The sequence below is a fragment of the Tupaia chinensis genome, unplaced genomic scaffold (genome assembly GCF_000334495.1).
Source record: "Tupaia chinensis unplaced genomic scaffold, TupChi_1.0 Scaffold000001_1, whole genome shotgun sequence".
NCBI lineage: Eukaryota > Metazoa > Chordata > Mammalia > Scandentia > Tupaiidae > Tupaia > Tupaia belangeri.
The window spans coordinates 2339966-2363492 of NW_006159427.1; the positions used below are offsets into that span (position 1 = coordinate 2339966).

The following is a 23527-nucleotide window of genomic DNA, read 5'->3' on the forward strand; positions in this document are numbered from 1 at the left end:
CAAGACACAGAGAAAAAGAAGAGAAAAACTTTTAAAAAAATTAATATTCAAAAAATTTTAATACAACTCAAAAATTGGAAAAATTGGAAATGGCTAGATCGCAAGAGCCATGGAGCTGTCTGTCTCTTGAAGAAGGGCTGTTCTGGGAGGAGGAGAGGGGATTATTAACAAGATAATGACCTAGGAGGAGCCAAAGGGCCCTGTAAAATCCCTCACCTTAAAAAATTCGAAAAAGCAAAAATTAAAAAAAAAAGACAGAGAGAGAGGGAGAGAGAGGACAGAGACAGAGGTAGAGAGAGACAAAGAGTGATACAGAGACAGGAGACTTGTAAGTGGTCTTCCTACCACGCGAGTTTTTTATGCTGGAGGCCCAGTTATCAGTGGGACATCTTCCTTTTTCCAAAATGGCTAGATCGCAGGAGCCATGGAGCTGTCTGTCTCTTGAAGAAGCTGTACTTTTTCATTTGTGTCAGACCTCATATCCCAATGAACACTAGCAAGTTTTTGTGGGTCTGGTACGTGAACATTGAAAATTTTAATTTTTTAAGCTGGCCTCCGTAGCCTAGTGTTTGAGGAACCTGGATCCCACGTGGCAGGTCACAGTTCAAATCTGAGCCTTGGAGCCTGAGAAACATGCCAGGGATGTGTGCACGCATGGCCAAAAGCTTGATAGGATGGAGAAGTAGGGGAGAGAGGATTGCTGCATGATCACACCCCACTTAAGGATGCTTTTTCCTTCTCTGCCCTCTCCCTGTTTCTGTCTGCCAAGTGCATGTACCCTCTGGCAATTTTTTTTCAAAAAGTTCCAAAAGGGAAATTTTTCGTTTATTCTTTGGAATTGGAAGGCCCGATGCTATCAGTAGTAAGTTGCTAATGGAAACTGATGCTTTTGATCCTGACCAAGCAAACCACAAAGATCACAGAGGTAATATCCAATTCGCACACAACGCATGCCTTGTAAAACAAAGCAATCACCACCGAGGGCGGGTTGGTAGCATCTGCCCCAGAACAGCTCTAGCCGCCGTTGCCAGATGTATCACTGTGACCAAAAGTTGTTTGTGTCTGCAGAATTCCAAATGAAAGATCCTGTGCAATTTTCCTGTTTGTTATAATTTTCCATTAGGATTGTAACAATACCACAAAAATCTTTGGTCAAAAAAAAATTAAAAATAAAAAAAAGTAATCTGAATCTTGTAAAAGTATTTCTATCATGGGACCAGCAGTTGGTGTAATGGCTATGTCGCTGGACTCCTATGTAGTCAACTGCAGTTCGAGTCCCAGACCCGGTGGCTTAAACTCACGCCGGGCGTGTGTGCGTGCGTGCCCAAGATCCCGAGAAGAGAATGGAGGAGAGGGGATTGTGGTGTGGCCAGGCCCTCTGGGGGGTGATTTCTCACTTTCTGTCTCTGTCTCTCTCTGTCTGTCTGGCGAGCGCACGCGCCCTATAGCAAAAACCTCTCCCCCCCAAAAAATTCTGTCATTACTGATGGCTTTCAACCAACATCTCATCTGACTTGCTAGTTTTCAGCCATCGTTTGGAGCTATTCTGAGATTAGATGGCCTGACCTTTTAGCTTTAACTCCATATATTTTGCTAAATCCTCCTGCAGCTACTGTCCATTATGACAAAATGACTATATATGAATGGAGCCTTTAAATATTCTGGTTTATCCACTTTATAATACTTACAGTTTCAAGACTCTCCGTCAATTAATTTCTAATTATGATTTTAAATGCATTTCTGACACCACCTGCTAGTGAAAGGCTACGCTTGGTGACTTCTTTTACAATAGTAATATTTCTCCCTGGTTTCTTGTCATTGTCTCCAGTTCCTCTCCTGCTGGTCCTCTTGAACCTGTCCCTTCCGACCTTCAATCCCACCACTCCCCAGAAACAGCTTTGTTCACAGTCCTGGGTCACCTGACATGTCAGTGAACACGTGTTTTCTTTGACTGCCAGCATCTCACACGTTAGACCACGCCCCAGCATCTCACACGTTAGCCACACCCCATCTTCAGACTCGTCCTTCTCTTGTTGTGAGCCTCTTACTCTCAGCTGTCTTGGTTCTTTCTCATTTTTCCCCTATACACATTGACCTGTGGCCCAGACCTCACTACTTCTTGACACTAATGCTCATGTATATTTAGTCTCCTGGTGCCAAATGTCACCATAGCATGATGACTCATTGGCTCAGACTTCTCCCCTCCAGTCCAGATTGATATTTCGGGGGGAGGGGGGAGGTTTTTGTTATAGGGCACGTGCGCTCGATGGAAACTGATGCTTTTGATCCTGACCAAGCAAACCACAAAGATCACAGAGGTAATATCCAATTCGCACACAACGCATGCCTTGTAAAACAAAGCAATCACCACCGAGGGCGGGTTGGTAGCATCTGCCCCAGAACAGCTCTAGCCGCCGTTGCCAGATGTATCACTGTGACCAAAAGTTGTTTGTGTCTGCAGAATTCCAAATGAAAGATCCTGTGCAATTTTCCTGTTTGTTATAATTTTCCATTAGGATTGTAACAATACCACAAAAATCTTTGGTCAAAAAAAAATTAAAAATAAAAAAAAGTAATCTGAATCTTGTAAAAGTATTTCTATCATGGGACCAGCAGTTGGTGTAATGGCTATGTCGCTGGACTCCTACGTAGTCAACTGCAGTTCGAGTCCCAGACCCGGTGGCTTAAACTCACGCCGGGCGTGTGTGCGTGCGTGCCCAAGATCCCGAGAAGAGAATGGAGGAGAGGGGATTGTGGTGTGGCCAGGCCCTCTGGGGGGTGATTTCTCACTTTCTGTCTCTGTCTCTCTCTGTCTGTCTGGCGAGCGCACGCGCCCTATAGCAAAAACCTCTCCCCCCCAAAAAATTCTGTCATTACTGATGGCTTTCAACCAACATCTCATCTGACTTGCTAGTTTTCAGCCATCGTTTGGAGCTATTCTGAGATTAGATGGCCTGACCTTTTAGCTTTAACTCCATATATTTTGCTAAATCCTCCTGCAGCTACTGTCCATTATGACAAAATGACTATATATGAATGGAGCCTTTAAATATTCTGGTTTATCCACTTTATAATACTTACAGTTTCAAGACTCTCCGTCAATTAATTTCTAATTATGATTTTAAATGCATTTCTGACACCACCTGCTAGTGAAAGGCTACGCTTGGTGACTTCTTTTACAATAGTAATATTTCTCCCTGGTTTCTTGTCATTGTCTCCAGTTCCTCTCCTGCTGGTCCTCTTGAACCTGTCCCTTCCGACCTTCAATCCCACCACTCCCCAGAAACAGCTTTGTTCACAGTCCTGGGTCACCTGACATGTCAGTGAACACGTGTTTTCTTTGACTGCCAGCATCTCACACGTTAGACCACGCCCCAGCATCTCACACGTTAGCCACACCCCATCTTCAGACTCGTCCTTCTCTTGTTGTGAGCCTCTTACTCTCAGCTGTCTTGGTTCTTTCTCATTTTTCCCCTCCAGACTCCCCCCCCCCCGTCCAGATGTAAATTTCGGGGGGGGGGGGGAGGTTTTTGTTATAGGGCACGTGCGCTCGCCAGAAAAACAAAGAGAGAGACAGAAAGCGAGAAATCACTCCCCAGGGGGGATGGCCACACTGCAATCCCTTCTCCTCCATTCTCTTCTCGAGATCTTGGGCATGCACACACATGCGCCCGGCATGAGTTTAAGCCACCAGGTTCGGGACTTGAACCACGGTCGACTACATGGGAGTCCAGCAATATAGCCATTACTCCATCTGCTAGTCCCCTATATTGGTATTTCGAATCGCCTACCTGACTACCTCACCATAACAAGTCTCAAAGTGAACTTCTGATTGTCCCTCAACAAAACCTATTCCTCTGCTAGTCTTCTTCATCTCGGTAAGTTACACCCCCATCTTACCAGTTGCTCACACCAAAACTTTGTCATTGGCCTTGACTCCTCTTTTGTTCTCATTTTGTGTCCAATCTGCCAGGAAATCCTACCCACTAAACTTTCCGAATATCCAGTATCCGATTACCTGTCCCCATCTCTGTCCCTCTGCCCCACACTCTCTGTCCTTGAGTGAGTGATAGCAATTTGAGTTGAGATTTATGTTTCCTCCAGCCCAGGGAACGGGCTTGACTTGTTCAATGCGGGCTGTGATGGGGAGCCCGATACAGTGACTTTGCTGGGTAAAATCCTCAGCTAACTTAGAAGACAGAGATGCCTACAGGGCTTATTGCTTTTTTCCCATGCTCTTACCAGGACTGCCAACAATTGTCATTTTGATCTTGATGCATTTCTAGGGGGAACTCTTACCTAAGAGAGAAGGTGATTTATGGTGGGTCTGAAAGCAGGGCTTGTATTTTACAGGTGCTGATGAGGGACGCCTGGGGACAGGCAGGAATCCTTTGTCAGCAAGGTCCCTGCCCACTCACCACTTCCAGAGCTGCTCGATGGGGGCCCTGGGCGCTTTAACCACCCTTAGATGGTTATTCTTCCCTGTGATCTTGTGGTCAGTGACAAAAGCCTCTCTTAAAAGGCAGCAAGGAGACGTCAGAGGTTAATGAGGAGGAGGAAGTAGCCATGTGTGATGGCTCTTAAATGCTGCTTCAGAAAGGATCAGAGGGGACCAAAAAGTAAGGGTAGATGAAGAGACTTTCGGGGTCTTTTGAGGTCAGATTGGAAAGTTTTCTCTGATGGGCCTAGCCCTGGAGATTGAAGTCTGGGAATTAGGCCCCCTCCTTATCTTCCTGCATGCTGGAGGTGGGCAGTTTGGGGGTGAGATTGCCTGTTCTCTTTACCCTCTTTTCACCTAGAATTCCACTGGCAGCAGCTCCCTCCATTCTCACTAAGTTTTTCAATCTCTTTTATTGTCAGGGTGCGTGTGCTAGCCAGAGAGAGACAGAGACAGCGAGAGAGGGAGGAAGAAAGCACCATGCATTTGGGCATGGTCATGCCACAGTCCCTTCTCCATTTCTCCACCCTGTCGGGATTTGGGGCATGTTTTTTAAGCTATCAGAGCTGGGATTTGAACCAGACTCACCTATGTGGGAATCCGGCTCAATTAACCATTGGGCTAAGCCAGCCTTAAAGCAAGAACTGGCATACAGAGATCTTACAAGAAGCTATGCCTTTCAAAGGCACAGTAAAAGCACTTCCTAACCTGAACAAGGGCCATCAAATGACCTGGCTCTGCAACACTGCTGGTCAGAGGTTGGTCTCTGTTCCATTCTCTCTAAATTTACACTCACACTTTCCTGCACACTCGTGTATACCTTGGGCCTTGATCCTGGGCAGCCCTCTTGGACAAGTGGGCACTAACCAGTGCCCTCTTTCTGGGTTCTCCTAAATAGTAGCTCCCTAGGGAACCCCTGTTTCTCAGGCCAGGGCCAGGGAAGGGCATTCTAGTTCTCCCACAGGGCCAGGGCGTGGAGCAGAGTAAAGACGGAAGACACAGATGAGGCTGCCAGAAGATCCACACCCTCTGGCAGCAGCCGGAGGACACAGGAGGGGTGACGCTGGGAGCAGCAGGCAGACCCAGGGCGGGGTGTAGGCACAGAGCCAGGGACAAGCCTGGAGCGGACTCACTCAGGGGTGCTGTCCCTGCCTTAGCAGGCTGGAGTCCAGTTGGGCTTTTCTACATGTGTCCCACAGGGCAGCTGTGGCCTGTTGTGGGGAGGCAACTGTTTTTTAAAGGTTTAATTACTTATGTATTTTCTGAGTGAGAGAGTGTAAGAGAGAGGCACCCCAACAGGGTCTTGACACCACGATGCACACCCAGCCTTGTCCAGCCCAGATCACGGCCACACGTGTGCCTGGAGTATGCAGGGAGGTCTCTGGACTTGAGCCGTGGACCTTCCCGTGGGGTGAGCCTCACAAAGTGTTATGTTGGGGAACCAGCAGTTAGCGTAATGGCTATGTCGTTGGACTCCCACGTAGTCGACCGCGGTTCACATCCCGGACCCGGTGGCTTAAAACTCACGCCAGGCGCGTGTGTGTGTGTGTGTGCCCAAGATCCCGAGAGGAGAATGGAGGAGAAGGGATTGCGGCGTGACCATCCCCTCTGGGGGGTGATTTCTCGCTTTCTGTCTCTCTGTCTCTCTCTGTCTGTCTGGTGAGCGCACGCGCCCTATAGGGAAAAAAAAACTCTCAAAAAAAAAAAAAAAACCCACAGTGTTATGTTGTACTGCTCCCCCACTGCCCAGCCCCCAGGAGGGGCAACTTTTATAGCGTTCCCAGGAAAGCCTATTAGAAGCTTAGAGGAATCAGGGAGTGAGCAAATAGCACTTAATAGGAACAAGAAAACTTGGACCAGCCACGCGGCTTTGCAGGTTAAGGCAGCTGGATCCCACGTGGCCAACTGCGTGGTTCAAGTCCTAGACCTGGCAGCTTGAAAAACATACAGGCGTGTGTGCATGGCTGTCCAAAATCCCCAGAGGAGAATGGAGGAAGAGGGTTTGTAGCATCGCTTCCTCCACCACCAGGGTGATTTCTCCCTGCCCCCTCTCTCTTTCTAAATCTCTACCTTTCTCTTTCTTTCTCTGTCTCTCTCTGGCGAGTATGCACACCTATAGCAAAAACTAAAACAATAATAATAATAAATACAATAACAAGAAAACTTTAGAGTTTTAGCAGTAACAAATGTAGCTCACTAATACATAAAATGTGGCCACACTGGAAACAGCTTAGCACAACTTAGCTTTTGAATGTAGCATAAAACCAAAAATAAAATAATCAAATCTCTGTAGAAGGAGAGAACATTCAGGTATCTGCCTCCATGAGGACTACTCAAAAAGTAACAATACAACAGCCTGTTGAAAGAGCTGGTGGCTCACCAACTGAGTGCCAGAGGTGAACAAGGTTCCGTCCCCAGCTTCGGTGCTGACCCTTGAGAAGCGTCCCCTCCCCCGTCTTTCTGTATCTCACACACATCTGCCTGCACAAGAATACAGATACACACTTACATACCGTATGTATATCTAAATATTTCTAAAGGTTTAAGTCAAGCTAACAAACAGATAAAATATGTTCTAGTCTCACAATGTTGGCCCTTTTTTTTAAGGTTTTTTTGTTTATTTCTTTTATGAGAGAGGGAGACGGAGAGGCCCCTTTACACTGCAACTCATGCCCGGCTCAGCCAGCCCGAACCATGGCACGTGCGTGCCTATAGAGTACCCCCGGGAGACCTTGGGACTTCCTGTCGGGTTACCACTCTGCCACCACAGCTGGCCCCCAGAGGCGGTCAGGCATTGAGACAGTTCAGAGGACGAGGACCATAGTGTGGGGTCCAGGAATGGGGGCAAGAAAAGAAAAGAACGAGAAAGAGGTGCCACCTAAGGGCGAAGCTCTTTGGGGGTCCAAGCATCCACGTCTACTATTTTTTAAAGATGAGCTTGAAGGTCCAGTGTAGTGGCATAGCTGGGAGCAGACCCAGCTGTAGCACTGCAAGCCACATGGCTGACCTTGGATTCGGATCCCAGGTCAGCCTGAAAACACTGGACTCACATGATGAGTCAGAGAGCTGGGGAAGGAGACCATGGTGTCACCAGGCCTGCCCAGGGTGATCGCTTTTCTCTCTCTCCCTCTCTCTCCCTTGCTCTCATACTTGCATGCTCTATCATGAATAAAATAAGTTTTTAAAACATGAGCATAACATCGGGACGCCTCTCCTATGAAGAGGAATTCCACAGGTGCAGGCCTGCTGACGCTAGTTCACGACCCTGTCAAAGGCTGGCTTTGTTTCTCGTCATTACTGGAACTTCGTGGTGTGAAAGTGTAAGGAGGCTCCACTGCTGCTCCTTACTCTGAAAAGCCTCTTCCGAGATGCCCTGATGCTCCCGAGCTTTGTTAACAGAGTGGAAAACAAGTTCACCGTGTCCACATTTCTCAATGGTCTTCACCCCGACTCGAGGGCCCGACAGGTTGCACCATTCCAAGCTGAACAACTTTTAGCCAGTACTAAAAATAAAGAAATTTTAAACAAAATTCATGACACTACGTTGATGCCTTTTTTTTTTCAAAGTCTGTGTATAAGTTATATAAAAACGAGTACTGGCTAGTGAAAATTTTTCTAAAGATCCATTCATTGATCCATAATAACTATGGCTATTATTGTGGATAATGCTAATATTTACGCAGAAATGAAAATCTTTAATTAACTCAGTCAGTTTCTTCCTAATGTCCATAATCTCTGGGCCTAAATGTACTGATCCATGTGAGAGAGAAAAATCTGTCTCCTAGTGGGAGTGGTTACAACCTTTTTTTTTTTTTTGAATTACAGCCAGAGTCACTCTGAGGCTTTGAAAACACACATTGGAAATTCTGTAAGAGCTGTACTTTTCATATCCCTAAAAGGCCAATTCATTTTTTTTTTTGGAACCATGATTGTTGTTCTTTTATACTTTTATTTTTATCTTTAAGAAAATCTCATTCTTCTCTTTGCGGCCTTTAGTCTTTGTGTTACAAAACGTCCACACCTACTTTTTCATCACAAGCCAATAAAAACTTACAAATTTCCATAACTACATCCAGGTTTTAAGTTCCTGGGTCAGATCTGGGTGTTCTGTGGGAGGGTCACTATCAAGATGACAATATTTTGGTATTTTAAAAAATGATTAACTGAGCTTTTGAATGGATGAAATACAGAAAGCATAACTGTAATAGATATTAACAAAATTAAATAAATGTTAGTATATTTTTTTTTCCTGAAGATTTTTCCATAGGGCATGTGCACTCACTAGAGAGTAAGACAGAGAGAAGAACATGAGGAATCCACCCACTGAGTTCAAGGTGGATGGCCCCACTGAAATCCTTTCTCCTCCACTCTCCTTGTGGGATTTGGGGCACACACATACACATGTCTGGCATGATTTTCAAGCCACCGGGTCTGGGACTCAAACATGGTAGGCCATGTAGGAGTCCAGCACTTTTACCACCATGCCAAATTGGGGTGTTATTCTCTTCTTAACATATGGAAGGCACGTTAAAGTGACTGCCTGGGTGTGCAACACAGCTACTTCTGTCTGCCTCGGTATCCCTCGTCTATAAGATAGAGATATTAATAGCAGCAGCCTTGTAGAGAAGGTTAAGTGAGTTAATATTTGGCAAGTGTTTAGATCAGTGCCTGGCACATAAATGCCATCGAAATTTCTTTTCAAATTTTAAAAAGAAAACTATGCTTCCATTATGGCTTCGAACTTCTTATATTTGAAAACAATAAAACCTGTCTTTTCTCTTCCCTTCCCTTCCCTCATTCCCAGAATATGTAAATGTTGGTGCTAATATATATGATGTGTAAAAACCATGTGCATTACCATTTTGTATGTTATAAAACTTTACATAAATGGGATCATATTGACTATATCCTTTTGTAAATTTCTGTGTTCACTCAATATTATATTTTTGAGATTTATTCATGTCAGTAGGTAGGGTTCCAGTTCATTCATTTTAACTGCTATTACTATTCTGTGCTTCAAATAAACCCTGAGAACAAAGCACCAGCAAATGATGCTCCAATGAACTTCCTGGCCCGTCACCCACAGGTGAGATTTTTTACTAAGATGGACAGGTTAGAAGACATAAATGGGGCCCAGCAGGGGGCGTAGTGGCGAAAGTATTGGACCCCTGCATGGCCACTGTGTTTCAAGTGCCAGACCCAGTGGCTTGAAAGTCATGCCGAGTGTGTGCACATGCACGCCCAATATCCCAAGGGGAGAACAGGGGATAAGGGATTGCACTGTGGCCATCCCCCCGTAGGGTGATTTTATTCACTTTCTCTGTCTCTCTGGTAAGCACATGCACCCTATTTCAAAGAAAAAAAAAATCTCAAAAAAGAAAGAAATGACATAGATGGAAAGCACACCTTCAGTTTCATCAGCTGCCCCGGTAGACACTCTCGGCAGCGGTAACACTGCATTTCCCATGTCCTCGCCACACTCGAGGCGATTAGAGTGACTTTTGCTCTGTGATAGGTATAAAATACTATGTCATGATTTCCTTTTCCCCGCCACAATTCTCAGTATTTTTCTGTTTACTGGCCTCTGGGGCTTCTTTCTCCATGAGCTGCCTACTTACGGATACCCGCTTTTAGATGTCTATTACTGCCCATTTCCTATTTTGCTTTTTTCTTATCAGTGTCTAAGGATTAATTTTCTCAACATTGATCCTGGCTGGAGCATGCGAGGCCTAAATATTTGTTTTCATTATTTAAAATGTCTTTTGTAATGCAAAATATTCTTTTTAATGTGGTGTAATTAGGCAACATTTCCTCTATGGTTTATGATTTGGAGGGTTTTGTTAGGGATATATTTTATATTAACATGCTAGCAGACAACATTCCTGTCTTTGTTCGCTTACGTGTGCATTTAAGTTGCATAGGATGAGTCAATTTTTTTAATACTATTTATTGAGAAGTCATTTTTCCATGGATTTGTCTGAACGCTTAAGTCATATATTAAACCCTCATAAAAGATTCGTCTTGTTCCAGGCTCTTGGTTTTGATCCCTGGACCTGTTCGTTCTAGCCCTGTGCCAAAACCACACTGTTCCAGCAATGCTAATATCCGGTAGAGCAAGGAGCTCCACTTATTGTTAACATCAAAGCCAGGTTGTTGTTATGAATGGTTTTTTATATTATTATTATTATTAAGCTATATCCAGCTTGTCCCCCTCATATTTGGGGTTGCTATTGATTGAAATATTGACTTTGTATCATATCACTTTCTAATCCACATACCATTTGTTTTTTAGAGAGCTTTGTGTCATAGGGCGCGTGCACTCACCACAGAGACAGAAACTGAGAAATCACCCCTCGGGGGGTATGGCCACGACACAATCCCTTCTGCTTTAGTCTTCTCTTAGGGTTTTGGGCATGCATGCATATGCGCCTGGCATGAATTTTAAGTCACTGGGTCTGGGACTTGAACCACATTTGACTAGTGATGTAACCATTATGTTATCTGCTGGTCCCAGCTTTCATTTCTTTTTCTCATACTAAATGTGTCAGGTAGCCCTTCAAATGCAATCATAAAAATTCCAAACTTAAAAGATATACTTCTAACATTTCATTATTACCCATTATACTGAATTCGCAATTCTTTTTTTTGAGAGGTTTTTGCTATAGGGCGCATGCACTCGCCAGACAGACAGAGAGAGACATAGAGACAGAAAGCAAGAAATCACCCCCCAGGGGGGGATGGTCATGCCGCAATCCCTTCTTCTCCATTCTCCTCTCGGGATCTTGGGCATGCACGCACACGCGCCCGGCGTGAGTTCTAAGCCACCTGGTCCGGGACACGAACTGCAGTCAACTACGTGGGAATCCAGCGACATAGCCATTTTGCTAACTGCTAGTTCCCTGAATTTGCAATTCTTGGTGGGTGTCTTTCATTAAGTTAAGAACGGTCTCTGATCCAGCTTCATAGCTTAGTGGTTAAGGGAACTAGATCACACAAGCCCAGCCCTGGCAATTTAAAAAACACATTGGGGATGTGTGTGCATGACCAAAATCTTGACGGGAAGGAGGAGTGGTGGAAAAAGGATTGTGATGTGACCATAGCCCATTGGAGGACACCTTCTCTCTTTCTCTCTCACTCGCTCTCTCACTCTCTCTCTCTCTCTCTCTCTCTGGCAAGCACATGCCTCCTCTGCCAATAAAAGTAAATTAAGTTCTTTATACTTCTTACGTTGTTGGTATTTTTTTATAATTATGAGTACGTGTTAGATTTTTCTTTACATTTATCTTCCGATTAAGATTAGTGTTTGGGGTGAGCAGGCAGTGCGATGGCTAAGGCACTGGACTCCCACATGACCAACTGCAGTTTGAGTCCCAAACATGGCAGCTTGAAAATCACACTGAACACGTATGTGTGTATGCCCGAAGTCCTAAGGGGAGAATGAGGAGAAGGGATTGTAGCATGGCCATCCCTTCAGAGGGTGGTTTATCACTTTACCTCTCTCTGTCTCTTTAGAGTACACACATCCTATAGCAAAAATCTAGAACAAACCAAACAACTACAAAATGATTAGTATATAGATTTTCTACTTACTTTACAAAAAGTATTAGGAATGGACACTAATTAAAACAGCCCTTCATTCAAGAAACAAATTCTTAATTATGATGTATTTTTTTTCATACATTACTATGTTTGCTTTGCTAGGATTTTATTTAGAGGGGTTAAATTTAAATTTGAAGTCCTTTTTCATATAAGGCCAATCCTGGCCTTATAAAACAAACTGATACTGTAATATTTTTGGAGTTTTTTGGAGAGATTTTTGCTATAGGGCACATGTGCTTGCTGGCAAGACAGAGAGAGAGACAGAGACAGAGAGAGAAAAAGAGACAGCTATCCCCCAGAGGGGATGGCCATGCCATAATCCCTTCTCCTCCATTTTTCTCTCAGGATTTTGGGCACCCACACATGCCCAATGTTAGGTTTAAGCCACCAGCTCTGGGACTCGAACCACACTTGGCCATGTGGGAGTCCAGCACCTTAACCACTATGCCACCTGCTGACCCCAATACTGTAATATTTAATTTAACTGCAGTTCACCATAAATGCAAGAGAGAATTTAATTATTGTTGTAACATATCTATAACTGGTGTAGCACTGCTCATAGCACCTTTTCATAATATTATTTTACCTTAATTGTTAAGTAACCTTGCAAATTAAACTGTGGACTTGGGACCAGCCAGTGGCATGGTGGTTACGGCAGTCAGATCCCACATAGCTCACTGTGCAGTTTGAGTCCCAGGCCTGGCAGCTTGAGAAACAGTATGTGTATGTGTGTTTGGATGCGTGTACGCACACACACACACACCCAGAATCCCAAAAGAAGGGCAGAATGAAGAAGAAGAAGGGATTGTGGTGTGACCATGCCCCATGGGGAGTGCTTTCTCAGCCTCCTCCCTGCCCAAATCTCTCTCCTGTAAGTGCATGTTCCCTTAGCAAATTAGAAAATATATAAATTCTAAAATGTGGACTTGGCTTAGCCACTGTGCACAAGTAGGGAAGAGCACCACTGCACTGTGGCCAAGGTCATGTAAGAGTCATGGTTCAGTCCTGGCCCAGTGTGAACAGGCTGCACACAGTGCCACTTGCCCATGGTCCTAGCTAAGAAACCGAGGCAGGAGGATCCCTGCACAGTGAGACCCTGTCAGAATATGAGTGTGTGTGTCTCTCTTCTCTTTTCCCTCTTCCTCTCTTTTTCTCTCTCTGTTTCCCTTCTAAAAATGGAAACACAGACTTAGTCAGTATTGCTGCAAGTTCTGGTGCGACTTTGCATTGTAGCTTCTTCATAGACAAGTTTCTAAATAGCTGTGTAAAAGGGCTGTAAGACCCATTGAGAGAGAATACAACCGCAATGTTGGAAACCAGCACCTTAGCCATTCACAGCCTGGATTGTACAAGTCACCCATGACTCTTTAAGGCAGTTTTCAGGAGGCTCTTCTCAACGGTACTATCACGTCACTGGAGTCCTCACCGTACCCGTGTGTATAGAATTAAACAGAGGGTGAGACTGGCCAGCGATGCTGTCAGGTTGCTTTGGAAAGACTCTAATATTAAACTTGTACACATTTCTTTCTTCTAATATGTCCTTCATGAGGTGCGCCTAGGTTGGGTCACAGTAATGACTCCACTAAGTTGGCTTAAAATTACTATTGTTTAGAATGTCTGAGTTCTTTATGAAGACTTTTTTCTGGGTGGGGGGAGAGAGGTTTGGCTCTAGGGTGCATGTGGTCTCCAGAAAGAGAGAGAGAGACAGAAAGCAAGAAATCACTCCCCAGGGGCATGGCCACGCCACAATCCCTTCTCTTCCATTCTCCTCCCAGGATTTTAGACACACACACACACATGCGCCTGGCCTGAGTTTAAGCCACCAGGTCTGGGACTTGAACTGCGGTTGACTACATGGGAGTCCAGTGATGTAGCCATTATGCCATCTGCTGGTCCCCTTGAAGACTTTTTTTAGAGATTCTGCAGAGGCTCTCCACAGGTCCACAAATATAACTAATAAAAGAAAAATTAATTAAAAGAGAATCTTACATTGTCTTTATGCATCAGGTGTTATAGTGAAAAAATGGAAAAAGAAAGTAACTGTTGATGTGATCCTTGTCAGGTATTACAGCAAAGGCCTGGTGTTTACCCAACTCAAGGCAAAGCAGGTGACATCTAAGAATAAAGGTGACTCCAAAAATAAAGACCATCCAGACTTCCAGTGGAGAATACAACTTCTGTTATCTTTTTTTTCCCTGTAAGACAACTGTCACCATTTTGCCTTGTCACCTGCTTGAAAACCTATTCCATGGGAAGGGTCTTGGCAGCGTGAGAGTCTCTCCAGGAAGCGAAAGCGACTGACATCAGAGGGCCAGCTAAACCTTTGCAGGGAATGTGTGTAACCTTATTCAAATGACTGCTGTGTTTGAGACAAAATGCCAGCTGGGCTTAGGTATGAATTGCTAACTGCTAAAGAATAGTGTAATTCATGGAACCACTGCAGGGGTGAGAACACAGAGGGTTGTCAGAAAACATCTCCCAGAAGAAAGGAGTTGTTCTTTGTTTACCATTTGTACCCCTGGTTCCTGGCATGGACCTGGCCTACTACAGGGGTGTGTGGGAGTGAATGAAGCCATTTCTGTATTTCTGTAGATACCTCTAAGGATGTTACACATTTTGGGGAGGGTTTTAAATCATAAGATTCCTTTTTTTTGTTTAAGAGGTTTTTTTCTTTTTTTTTTGGAGAGTGTTTTTTTGTTTTTGTTTTGTTTTGTTTTGTTTTGTTTTGCTATAGGGCGCATGCGCTCACCAGACAGTCAGAGAGAGACAGAGAGACAGAAAGCGAGAAGTCACCCCCCCAGGGGGGATGGCTACGCCGCAATCCCTTCTCCTTCATTCTCCTCTCGGGATCTTGGGCACGCACGCACATGCGCCCGGCGTGAGTTTACGCCACCGGGTCTGGGACTCGAACTGCGGCCGACTACGTGGGTGTCCAGCGACACAGCCATTATGCTAACTGCTGGTCCCTTTTTAAGAGGTTTTTGCCTTAGTGTACATGCGCTCCATGAAGAGAGAGACAAGACGGAGATAGTGAGAGGGAAAGTGAGATATTCCCCCTGCTCCTGGTGGGAGTGGGGAATAGGGGAATGGCCATGCCACAATCAGTTCTCCTTCCACGATCTTGGGCATCCATGCACATGCACCTGGCATGAGTTTTATGCCACCCAGTCCAGGACTCAAACTTCAGTCAGCCATGTGGAAGTCCGGTAATGTAACCAGACTCTTAAATACAGTATCTTAAGAATTCACTACTGTAGTGACCAGCAGGTGATGTAATGGCTATGTCACTGGACTCCCATGTAGTCGACTGCGGTTCAAGTCCTGGACTCGGTGGCTTAAACTCACGCCAGGCGCATGTGCGTGCATGCCCAAGATCCTGAGAGGAGAATGGAAGAGAAGGGATTGCGGTGTGGCCAATCCCCCCGGGGAGGGATTTATCGCTTTTTGTCTCTGTCTTTCTGGCGAGTGTACGTGCCCTATAGCAAAAACCTCTCCAAAAAAAAAAAAATTCACTACTGTGTTAACTCTACTGGAATTATTTTGTTTGGTTTTGGTTTGGCTTTTGGTTTTGGGGGGTTTTGTTTGTTTGTTTGCTATAGGGTGCGTGCACTCACCAGACAGAAAGACAAGAGAGAAAGTGAGAAATCATCCCTCAGGGAGGATGACCATGCCACAAGCCCTTCTTCTCCAGTTTCCTCTCAGGATTTTGGACACACACACACACAGCATGATTTTCAAGCCACCAGGTCCAGGACTTGAACCATGCAGGCAACCATGTTGGAACCAGCACCTTAATGTTCATGCCACTTGCTGACCTCTACTGGATTCTTTTGCTTGGATTCTTTTGCTTGGATTAGATGCCAATGTCTTCCCCATTTCAGGTTCCAATTTATATACTAACTCCACTGAAAGTTTTTATTCAAGAAAACTTTCTTGGCCCATCTTCTGGCTTAACAAACTACTAAATTAACTGATTGAAATGCCTAACTGGCAAGTCTTTCCGATGTGTGAAAGTTATCTTTCAAGATGATTCAGTCATAGGAACCAAATGGTGGTCCTCAGTAAAACACCCGAGGCTCTGTGAGGCTGACCCGCATGACGGGATTGTGGATTTGTATCTAGAGACTTCCATTAATACCGCAATTGCTTCAAAGGAGAGATTCTAGGCTCTGTGCATTGACAGAATTGGGTTTAAATCTTTGTTACTAGAAATAATTTTTTGTTGTTGTTTTTGGAGAGATTTGTTTTCTCATAGGCTGGGTATGCTCACCAGAAAGACAGAAAACAACAAATTACCTCCCACCCCAGGGGTAGCCAGGGGTGTCCATGCTGCAATCCCTTTTCCTCCATTCTCCTCCTAGGATCTTTTTTTTTTTTTTCCTTTTGGAGAAGTTTTTGGTATAGGGTGCATGCACTCGCCAGAGAGACAGAGAGACAGAAAGCGAGAAATCACCCCCTAGGGGGAATGGCCATGCTGCAATCCAGTCTCCTCTCGGGATCTTGTGCACAGACGCACACGTACCCGGCATGAGTTTAAGCCACCGGGTCCGGGACTCGAACCGTGGTCAACTACATGGGAGTCCAGCGATATAGCCATTACGCTAACTGCAAGTCCCTCTTCCTAGGATCTTGAACATGCATGCACATGCCTTGCGTGAGTTTCAAGCTCAAACCACAGTCGGCAATGTGGGAGTCCAGTGACGTAACCACTATGCCATCTGCTGGTCCCATTAGTAGTAATTTTGAGGCAAGTTATTTGGACCTTCCAAGCTTCTGTTTCCCGTCTGTGAAACAGTGCCATGCTAATAAGCTGCTGGGATGAAACACATGCCATACAGCAGGCACCCTGTACCTGTGTCCACCCTCCTCTTCCCTGGTTCATGACAAGGAAGCCTCTGCTCCAGAGTCCCTCAGACACCCTCCGGGACCTTAGAGCAGCACCAGTTGGGGACAAGGGAGCACACACCGCAGCATGCTGCCTGTCGAGGAACCTCGTGGGTTTTACTACATCACCTTACCAAAAAATGTCATCGTTCATTATGAAATTCCTTCTGAGCTTAAACATTCTGAATACCTTTCCTGAATTGAGAAAGCAAACAGAATCCAGCGTGAAAAGCCCGTTCTCCTCTGTTGGTAAAGGCGTCTTTCCACGCTCTCTGGATTTGCACATTCTCTAACTGGGCTCATGGACCCAGCTGACAGCTGCACCAGCCAGACCCTGAGGTAACTGCAATTTAGGATTGTTTCTTTTTTTCCACCAGAGCCTACAAAATTTTATTTCAAACACACACACGTACAGAGTGCAGACGTGGGGAGCAAAACCAGGCCCTTTGGAGAAGCTATGAGGTTTAACTGGGCCTCGCCCAGGCCTCATTGGGCCCCACACCTCAGGAGTGGTTAGGGCCTTTGATACAGAGTTAGTAGTTATGTGGGACAGTCACCACACTTCCCATTTGAGGCCAAACAGTGCACGACCCATGGTCAGACAGGCTTGAAAAGTCTTCAGTGCACTCTGAGCAACGTGTAACAGCGTGGAAATTCTGGAAAACTACATATATTATTTTTGTAGAGGCTTTTGCCTTAGGACGCATGTGCTCGCCCACCAGAGGGACCGAGACAGTGAGAGGAGAAAGTAAGAAATTACCGCCCAGGGGAGATGGCCACACCACAATCCTTTCTCCTCCAGTCTCCTGGGATCTTGGACACTCATGCATATGCGTCCAGCATGATTTTCTAGCCACCACGTAGCTCCTGGACTTGCACTGTGGTCAGCCATGTGGCAGTCCAACAGCATAACCACTACAGCCATCTTCTGGTCCCCTGGAGAACTATTAGTAGCTCCCTGAAGAATCTGAGGATCAACCTGGGATGGTTAAAGAGAGGAAATTGAGCTACTTATGCCTGATGCCAAAGGCCCAGTCTGGTCAAGGAGATAGCTGCTTCAGGATGTGTTTTGATGTCTATACAGACCGGGTTGGAGTTATAAGGCTGTTGACATTATCTACAAAACTTATAGCTAAATAGACCCTGAAATGAGATATCCCTTTTGAATTTCTAATAAATCATTTATTCATTCATTGAACAAATAGTTATTGAAAAACTGCTACATGTCATAGGTATTAAGTAAATATATAGAGGTGAAGACAAAAAACATTTTATTTTTATTTTATTTTTATATGGAGAGGGTTTTTTGTTTTTGTTTGTTTGTTTGTTTTTGCTATAGGGTGAGTGCACTCACCAGGAAGACAGAGGGACACAGAGAAATAGAAAGCAAGAAATCACCCCCCGGGGGGGTGGCCACACCTCAATCCCTTCTCCTCCATTCTCCTCCATTCTCCTCTTGAGATCTTGGGCACGCACACACACGCACCTGGCATGAGTTTAAGCCACTGCGTCCAGGACTCGAACCGCGGTAGACTACATGGGAGTTCAGCGACATAGCCATTACGCTAACTGCTGGTCCCAGCAAAACCATTTTTAAAAAGGAATCCCAGTCTCATGAAACTTAATGTTCTAGCAAGAAAGACTGGTTGTAAGAATGATAGTAAGGAATATTTGGGACGAGTAGATGGTGTAATGGTTACGTCACTGGACTTCCAACATAGTCAACTGCAGTTCGAGTTCCAGACCTGGTGGCTTAAAACTCATGCCAGGCACGTGAGTGTGTGTGTGCCCAAAATCCCAAGAGGAGAATGAATGAGAAGGGATTGCAGCAAGGTCTTCCCCCACCCCGGGGGGAGGGCTGATTTCTTGCTTTCTCTTTCTCTCTGCCTCTCTCTCTCCTGTGAGCACACGTGTCCCAAAGCAAAAATCTCTATCTAGAAAACAAAAACTGATAGTAAGCAATACCAATAAATAAAATATGAATGATAATACATAGAGAAAAATGCTAAGGTACAAAATAAAGCAAAGGTGGGAGTCTGAGATATTAGGGTGAATGGGTGCTGGAGTTTTCATTCAGGTGCCCTGGGAGGACCTCACCAAGGAGCCACCTTTATAACAGAAGCCTGGCTTATGATTCCTAGATATGGTGATTAAGGCACTGGGCTCCCACATGCCCAACCCGAGTTCAAGTCTCAGACCTAACAGCTTGCTGTCTCACTTTCCCTTTCTCTCTCTGTCTCTCTGTGGTGAATTAAAAAAATTATTATAGGAAATAAAATTTAATAATTTTTTAACTATTTCTCTCCAGATATTTGAATGTATTGCTCCATTGTCTTGGTTTCTAAGGTTTCTGCTAAAAAAGTTAATAATGCTTTTCTGATACTTTATTGTTTATACATGGGTTTTTACGCTTTTTTTTTTTTAAGAGAGATTTTTGCTGTAAGGTATATAAGGTACATGTACTCACTAGAGAGACAGAAAGTGCGAAATCACCTCACTGAGGAGATGGCCAGGCCACACAGTCTCTTTTGCTCTATTCTCCTTTTGGGATTTTGGGCATGCATGCACATGCACCCAGCGTGAGTTTCAAGCCACTGAGTCCAGGACTTGAACCGCGGTCAACCATGTGAGATTCTAGCACCTTAACCACTAAGCCACCCTCTGGCCTGAGTTTTTACCCTTTTTAAGAGCTTTCAGGACCTTCTGTTTTCTCCCATCATCTAGTTTACCTCAGCACCAACTCTGTGTTGAACATTTAATAAATATTCTCAACCTTCAATCTGAGGTCCTAACATTTGGAGGGGGTGGGGATAAAGAACATTTTCATACTATGTTTTGTAAAAGTTCCCTGTTTTCCTAATCTCTTTTGCCCAAATTTCCATTGCCAGGAATCTGAAGGCTCTGGTGTAATTCCCTGTTTTTCCTATTGCTCTGTCCCTTTTCCCCACCCCTCAGTCTTTTTGCTGTATTGTGAGATTTCTTTGTCTTTTTCTTCTTCACTGCATTTTTTTTTCTTTTTCTTTTTTTTTTTTTTGAGAGATTTTCACTGTAGGGCGCGTGTGCTCGCCAGACAGACAGACAGAGAGAGACATAGAGACAGAAAGCGAGAAATCACCCCCCAGGGGGGATGGTCACACCGCAATCCCTTCTCCTCCATTCTCCTCTTGGGATCGTGGGCACGCACGCACACGCGCCTGGTGTGAGTTTTAAGCCACCGGGTCTGGGACACGAACCGCGGTCGACTACGTGGGAGTCCAGCGACATAGCCATTACGCTAACTGCTGGTTCCCTTCGCTGCATTTTTAATCTCTGTTCGTATGGCTCCCAGAGTACTCTTTTCCACAAATCTTCCAGTTTTCCAGACTGTTCCATCTCTTCCAAGTATTTATTTTCTGTTTATTTAGATGTTTTCTTTCATGGTAGATGTCTTTATAAGATGCCTGTCAACACCTGGGAGTCTGCTCATGTGTGAGCAAGACACAGTCACGCTAAGCAGAAGCCTGTATACATGGAGTAGGACACTTCATGTGGGGTGACCAGGCAGGACCTGAACATTACCCTCAAAAATCAGTTCATCTGGGGAGTCGTATGGCAGTGCAGTGGCAAAACGATGCTTTCCAAGGCAACACTGCATGGGAAGGCTCCTGGTTCAGGGTCAGAGACCTGCTTGAGTACACTGGGCACGCGCTTCCCCGATCCGGGGCTGGCTGAGGCTGGGGCTGGATGGCAGCCTTGCAAGCCTGTGGGTGGTGCTGTCTCTTTCTGTTTATCTCTGTCCCTTTCACTCATTAAGTAAATGAATTTGAAAAATTTGTTGGTCTCAGGACCAGCAGGTGGCATGGTGGTTGAGGCACTGGACACTCCCACATGGGTGACCATGGTTTGAGTCCTGGACTTGGTGGCTTGCTCTCTCACTTTCCCTCTCTGTGTGTGTATGTGTCTCTCTGGTCAAATTTTAAAAAATTAATTGAATGAATAAATAGAATTAAATAAAATAATTCTTTAATTAAAAATATCTGTTGGTCCCTTCACCCAGGCCAATCAGCTTGAGGGGATCCTCCAATTTCCTGGCTGAAGCCCTTTGCTGGCATTGGGTTAGCGGGCATCACGGCCCCCTCCCCTGTACCTGGTCAGCCAGAACCCAGCTGTTTGGTCGACCCTCTCCCGTGTTCTACCATGGATACAATGGCGAGCTGCTTGGCTGACTGTGGTGACTGGGAGAGATGGACATCTTATTGCCTCATCAGGAAAAAATAGTTCCTCAGGCCCCACACCTGGAAGTCACTCTGCTCTCCTACCACCAGAAGGAGCAGTTCCTCGTTTCCCGAGCGTCCCCGACCCTGCAAGCTTTGGGTTGAGTTTGTCCCTCGAAGACTTAGATGTCAGCTTACTTTTGTCTGCTCTTGTTTCCCCTCTCATTTCCTTAATTCTTTAATTTATGCTTTTTCCTCTTGTCATATTAATGGACTATCTGGACGGAATGGACATCAGCTTATTTCACAAAGTGCCATATTGAGCCAGAAGTCATTCTGTTCTCTTAAGAGTCTCTTGCCAATGTTCACCCTTATGGTATTCTTACAAAAAGTAAGATTCACATTCGATGCCAGGACTTCGGTTCCCCTGTTTAATGAGCTATTTCTGAATAACAAATAAGTGTATGTATAGTGACTTAAAACAACTACCCTTGCTTATTTGCTTGTGATCAGCAATTTCAGCAGGGCTTCGACGGGGTGTCTTCTTATGGTTCCATGTGGCTTCAGCTCGGGTAGCTTACCTGGGTGGGGAATCCACTCCCACAGTGGCTGGTCACATGACGTGGCTCTAGCCACCGAATGGATAAAGACCTGGGGAAGTCAGCCAGGGCCTCGGTTCTCCTCCGTGTGTCTTCCCTGTGTGGCTGGATGCCTCAGAAGCTGGCACTTATGGGGGAATCATCCAAGTCTGAGCCCGCCAAGAGGTCAGACGTCAGTGGAGAAGCACATGTCAAGGCTCCATTTTGCATCCCACTTATTAATGATGTCCCAATGGCCAAGCCCACTGTCAACCTGGGCAGTGTCGACCCTCCACGGAGGCTTGCACACAAGGGCGCTTGGTTGACTGGAGGTCACACGCTCCTTGGAGCTCTAATGCTCTGTGATCCTGTGTTGGTGCTTTTCTTTGCAAAACTAGCTTGTTCCATTTCATTTCTGAAACAATGGGGCACCTGACATTTCTTTTAGGTGGTTTAATATGGGATGAACATTTTGTTTGTTTTTGGGTGGTTTTTTTGGTTTTTTGTTTGTTTGTTTGAGAGCTTTTACTATAGGGCACATGTGCTTGCTGGAGAGATAGAATGTGAGAAATCATCCCCTAGGGGGTGTGACCCTTTTCCTCCATTCTCCTCCTGGGATATTGGGCACACATGTACATGCTCCTCTTGTGTTTCAAGCCTCCTGGTCCAGGACTCAAACCATAGTTGGCCATGTGGGAGTCCAGCACCTTGACACTATGCCACCCACTGGCCCTAGGGATAAACTTTTAAGAAATATGTATTAAAACCACAGAAACGGGGACCAGCAAGTGCCATAGTGACTAAGGTGCTGGACTCCCACATGGCCGACTGCAGTTCTAGTCCCAGACCTGGTGGTTTCCTCTCTCTCTTTTCTCTCTCTGTCGAGTATGCCCTATAGATAATTTTAAAACAATAAAACATTTGGGAACCAGCAGTTAGCGTAATGGCTATGTCGCTGGACTCCCACGTAGTCGACCGCGGTTCGTGTCCCGGACCTGGTGGCTTAAAACTCACGCCGGGCGCGTGTGCGTGCGTGCCCAAGATCCCGAGAGGAGAATGGAGGAGAAGGGATTGCGGCGTGACCATCCCCCCTGGGGGGTGATTTCTCGCTTTCTGTCTCTATGTCTCTCTCTCTGTCTGGCGAGCGCATGCGCCCTACAGTGAAAATCTCTCCAAAAAAAAAAAAACAAAACAATAAAACATTTAAAATAAAAAAAAAACAAACACAGAAATGTGGTAGCCTTTCCTTTTAACATGTTTCAAAAAGGACTGTAATGACCTAAGCCTTATAGCATAACTCATTGCTCTAATGATTGAGTTACTAGTTAATGAAAGAGAGAAAAAATTCACCCTGCGGGGTCAGATTCTAAATATACCTTCCAAGGGGTTTAAGCATTGTCCCTTGCCTTAGGCTACCAGAGGTTACCTTCTCATGCTTTTGGTTTTAAAATAGTTGAAAATAAGCCTCTTAAACACCTACCTAGCATCCAAAGAATAAAAGTGGGTAATTACATGAGAACCAGACAGCACATTCTTTGGAAATTCCAGGCAGGTTCCTCTTGCGACATGCTTTGCGAGCTCGTCTGAACGGCAGTGGCTCAGCTCACGCCGCCTGTCCCGTCTGTCCTGGTCTGTGACTGATGGCCGCGTCCCTTCTGTGTGCAGGAGTTCTCTATCTCCAGTACGGAGACGAAACCAAGCAGCTCAGGATGCCGAATGAAATCACAAGCGCAGACACAATCCGTGCTCTCTTCGTAAGTGCCTTTCCTCAGCAGCTCACCATGAAAATGCTGGAGTCGCCCAGTGTCGCCATTTATATCAAAGACGAAAGCAGG

At 45.3% G+C, this 23527-nt stretch overlaps 1 protein-coding gene across 1 annotated transcript in view; it reads left to right on the forward strand.

Annotated features, from left to right (window-relative positions):
• The window catches only part of KIAA1217 (KIAA1217 ortholog), a gene marked incomplete in the record, with an annotated part of 421704 nt that overhangs the window by 269678 nt on the left and 128499 nt on the right, over nucleotides 1-23527 (forward strand). The window contains 1 exon segment of the mRNA XM_027771604.1: nucleotides 23358-23523. Within this exon segment, the coding sequence (XP_027627405.1) occupies nucleotides 23358-23523 (166 nt within the window).